Genomic DNA, 5000 nt, shown 5'->3' on the forward strand with positions numbered 1-5000 from the left:
TAACATCTCTCATCCCTGTCTCCATCTCCTAAGATACGTAGCCACCCACCAATACCCAGCTGCTTCTGGACCGCACTCTGCAGTCCGTCCGACTGACTCTGATCCAGAGATAGCCGGTCTCAGAGGTGGACAGAGAGATAGAGCCAGCAGCCGGTGGGGCTCCGAGTGGCTAAATTGGGTTCTGGTTCAGGGCTCTAAGTCCTCCAGGGAGTCTCCAGGGTCTGAGTCCAGTCCTGAGCTCCAGGATCTGACCCCCACACCAGGGGTGGTCCTGCTGCCTAGCCTCATCGCATCAGCTGACCCTTCAAGTTCCAGTGTTATAATGCAAAGCCCAGGCAGGTCAAATCTACAGTGTCCAGGTAGATTTCAGACCTCTGGACTAGCCGTAATCCTCTCTGTTATGTTTCCCTTGATATCATGGTCAGCCCTGCTGGCCACATGCAACCCACGAGCCCTCGTGTAGCACAGGAACGGGTTTGCCCTCCTAGTCCTGTCGCTTGTTTAGGTCCTGTTGACCAGGTGTAGTCCTGTTGTCCAGGTGTAGTCCTGTTGTCCAGGTGTAGTCCTGTAGTCCAGATGTAGTCCTGTTGTCCAGGTGTAGTCCTGTAGTCCAGGTGTAGCCCAGTGGTCCGGTTGCTCAGGTATGGTCTGGTTCCAGTGTTCCTGGTGAATGCTCTGGGAGGCGTGGCGTGGGGGCGTGGGGTCGGGGCTGCCAGTGGACTATCGGGTCACCTGTAGGGATGGAGGAGAGGTGGGCAGTAAGCATGGGCTCCGCACCATCCTGATATCACACATTATACATAATGGCACATTACAGTTATGAGCATGTGAAATAAAGTTATTAACTACACTTCACGTTACAACATAAACTATCATAATACATGGCACCATGCCATCATACACCTTAACCATGACAACCATTATAACAAGGAAACAATGGTGAAGTGTTTGTAATTCATGTGTTTTCTTTGTATTGACTGGTGTATTGATCTGATGATATTGATCTGGACTCATCAGTCTCTTGTGAGGCCGTTGGTGGGTGGGGAGGTGTGTTGTTATTTCAGTGTATCTGCTGTAAAGGGTGTTAAAGGTAAGAGAGACAGCTAAGCTCATTCTGAAGCACTCCTCACCAGCTCACACCCAGCCGCACCCAGTCAAAGAAGAATCAATCAATCAATCAATCAGTCAATCAATCAGTGTGTGGGATGTGGGGGGGGGGGGCTAATGTCAGTGTGTGGGATGTGGGGGGGCCAATGTCAGTGTGTGGGGGCCAGTGTCATTCCTTCAGTGTGTGGGATATCTATACTATGTGGCTTCCACTGTCAGACAGGAAGGAACAGCTGCATCCTCGGAGCTGATATGAGCTGGCATGCAGGGGGTGTATGCCAGCTCACACACACACAGACACACACACACACACACACACACACACACACAGGTTTGCCTAATTCACTCACACACTGGCACAGAGCAACATGCAGGTGTCCCAGATAACATCGACACACACACACACACACACACACACACACACACACACACACACACACACACACACACACACACACAGACTGGCATGGTGCCCACTGTCTGGAGTCATTCTCAGGTGCCAGTGTGAGGCGGAGCAGGCAGGTGCTACCGTGGGCAGACCGAGATGGCAAACACTCAGCAGCTGGCACAGTGCCAACGCGTGTCTCTCCAATGTACACACACACACCGCACAGAGAGAGGAATCTTTAATTAAAGTGCAAACACTAACGGTGCCGATGCTGCAGTCAGATCACAAGATCAGTGGGCTCTGCTTCTGAAGGTGGACACACACACACACTCACTCACACACACACACACATACACACCACACACACACACACACACACACACTCACACACACACACACATACACACCACACACACACACACACTCTCTCTCTCCTTCTCCCCCTCTTCTCCTACCCCTTCTTCATCCTCCTCTTCCTCCCCCTACCCCCCTCTTTATCCTACTCTTCATCATCCTCTTCCTCCCCTACCCCCCTCTTCATCCTCCTCTTCCTCCCCCTACCCCCCTCTTTATCCTACTCTTCATCCTCCTCTTCCTCCCCTACCCCCCTCTTCATCCTCCTCTTCCTCCCCCTACCCCCCTCTTTATCCTACTCTTCATCCTCCTCTTCCTCCCCCTCTTCCTCCTCCTCTTCCTCCCCCTACCTCATCTTCATCATCCTCTTCCTCCCCCTCTTCATCTTCCCCCCCCTCTTCCTCTTCCTCTCCCTCTTTGCTCTGCTGCTTTAAGATCCCTGATCCATCCCAGAACCACTCGGTTTCTATGGTGTTGGAGGAAGAGGCAGTGGCACAGGAGGCTAAGTCACGCAAGAGGGGGGGAGAGATAAAAGAGAGAGAGAGAGGGAGAGAGGAGAGGAAGACAGTGAGAGGGAGAGAGAGGAGAGAGAAAGAGAGAGCAAAGAAGAGACAGACAGAAGAGGAAAACAGTGAGAGGGAGAGAGAGAGGGGGGAAGAAAAGGAATAGAGAGAGGACAGAAGAAGAGAGATATATGTAGAGACAACAAAAAAGAGAGGAAGTAGAAAAGAAGGGATATAGAGTGAGTCAGAGAGAGGGATGAAAGAAGTAGAAAGGGCTTGAAATGGACATCAGAAGGGAGAACCAGAGAGAGAGAGGGAGAAATAGGATCGATGGAGGTATAAAATGATGGAGGGATATATGAGGAAGTTAATGGAGGAATAGATGGAGGTGCAAAAAGAGGGATGGAGTGGTTTACACACGGCCCTGTAGGAGGAGAGCAGGCATGGCCACCAGCTACGCTTGTGCAGCATAGCACATCCAGTAATCCACACACACACACAGACACACACACACACACACACACACACACACACACACACACACACATACACACACACACACTGAAAAGAATCCCAGCACATCCACACATAATCTATATGTGTCAACCAGAGGGATTTGACCTAACACACACACACACACACACACACACACACACACATTCTCTCTCTCTCTCTCTCTCTCTCTCTCTCTCTCTTCTTTCTGAATGTTCTTTTTGGACAGGCTAAGGGCCTGTCCACACGGAGACGCTTTTTAGGTTAAACGCAGAGGTTTTGCTTCGTCTTGGCCGAGCGTCTAAACGAATCCTGTAAACGCACTGCTTGAAACCGTACTTTCTTGAAACCTGGTCCTAGAGTGGAAAAATCTGAAACCGTAGCCCATTTGAATTCATTTAGACAGCGAAACCGCACATCCTGCTTGTGTATCGATGATGTCATCGCCACACCTCAGCTGCCCTGGAGTTGCACTTATAGTATTGCCTAACAATACTAGTTTTCATACATGACATTACCTACGATTACACTCCGTAAGATAAATATCACAACTGGTGCTGCACAGTGCCGATAGCTTATGACTTGGTGGACTGAACACTGTTTTTCCCTGTGTTCTTTTATGCATTCTAGCTACTGTCAGTGACGTGAGAGAACTTAAGTTATTAGGAAAGTGCGGTGTAAGTTTAGGCTACATTAATTTGTGCGTAGTGCCAATGGCATTCATTTATTTTACATGTCTTACAACATATATACATGCATTCACAGTCGAGTGAAATCAGATATAAGCATACAAAGACGCTTAGAACTCACGTTAAGCCAATGGTAGCACACTGAATGTGAATGCACGATTTGATGCAGGCAAAAGTATTGACTGTTACTAACGAAGGTTTTATAGCAATATTATAAATGTGGCGACAGAATAGCCTAGAACTTGGGTAAGCCTTGTGTTTAGTAGCCTAATTGCGGTGATGGCCAAAACTAATGTGAATCACGGACTATCCTACAACCAAAGAAAGTAAAGGTGATTAGTAGGCCTACCTGCGTTAGCCAAATTAAGGACGGGACTGCACCCTTCACAAACCGTAAAATAAAGTTTATTAGTTTTACAGTTGACTACAGTTGACAGTTCACCATCAGTCCACACAAACAATTCTGGTTTCCTTGCACTAGCCATTTCGTCGTAGCCTATTCTGTCTGTTTGTAAAGCGCTAGTTTTGGTCAATGTCTGTAAAGAAACAGTGCCACCTATAGGCCTGTGGTATGAAGTAACGTGTTGAGTCGTGTTGGGATGGATCCGTTTGGACGCAAATATTCTTGATACGGTTCCAGGGAAGACGGAGGAAAAAAAGATTGGTTTGGTACGTGTGGACTAGGCCTAAGATGGCTGTGTGGCTGTCCCGGAGGAACAGGGTGGAGGGGACAGGGGAAAGGGTGCCTTTGTTAAAACTATCCTTGGCCACAAGGCTGAGGATTGAGCACAAGTACAGTATTATCAGTTAATTGGTGATCTTGAGTCTTTCAATGGAACATGGGGGGTTGAGGGTTGTATTTGTGCACTGGATGAAGGAGGGGAATTACTGTTTAAGTTTTGAGCCGTATGATGGGTAGGCTGATAGCTGATTGGTCTGTCTGTCTGGTTGATTGTTTTTTGTTTTTCTTTTCTTTTTCTTTCGCATAATTTGTGGGTTATTTTTTTGTATTTTTTGTTGTTATTTTGGGTTACTGTTTTTTTGTGTGTGTTTTTTTTGGCAGGGTGGGGTGGGGGGTGGAGGGAGGGTTTATTATGGGTTGGTTTTAATGTTACCTGGTTTCCTTTTTGACTGTCAATAAAGGAGCCTTAAAAGTCAAAAGTCTCTTTTTATAGAGAGAGGGGATTTGATCTCTAAAAGTCAGAAAGTGCACACTGTCACTAAACACACACACACACACAAACACCATCACTACCCTGTCATCTCTCTAATGCATCCCCTCCTTGTTGTCGATTTCAATTAGGCTGGTCCCCTCCCCCTGAGACGCTGATCGATCAAACGCACCGAATGACACTCAGATGATAATGTCACAGAAATACAAGTGATCATTGTAATACTGCACACTCTAACACACACACATGCAAAGAGGCACACACGCACATACACACACACACACACAGCAAATCA

General features: G+C 47.6%; 1 protein-coding gene across 1 annotated transcript in view; it reads right to left on the bottom strand.

Annotated features, from left to right (window-relative positions):
- The window catches only part of tafa3b (TAFA chemokine like family member 3b), a 115788-nt gene that overhangs the window by 625 nt on the left and 110163 nt on the right, over positions 1 to 5000 (bottom strand). The window contains exon 5 of the mRNA XM_042099122.1: positions 1 to 732. This exon is cut by the window's left edge and continues 625 nt beyond it. Within this exon, the coding sequence (XP_041955056.1) occupies positions 721 to 732 (12 nt within the window). The 3' untranslated portion in view covers positions 1 to 720. The remainder of the gene's footprint in view (positions 733 to 5000) is intronic.

This window comes from Alosa sapidissima, chromosome 7 (assembly GCF_018492685.1).
Source record: "Alosa sapidissima isolate fAloSap1 chromosome 7, fAloSap1.pri, whole genome shotgun sequence".
Lineage (NCBI taxonomy): Eukaryota > Metazoa > Chordata > Actinopteri > Clupeiformes > Clupeidae > Alosa > Alosa sapidissima.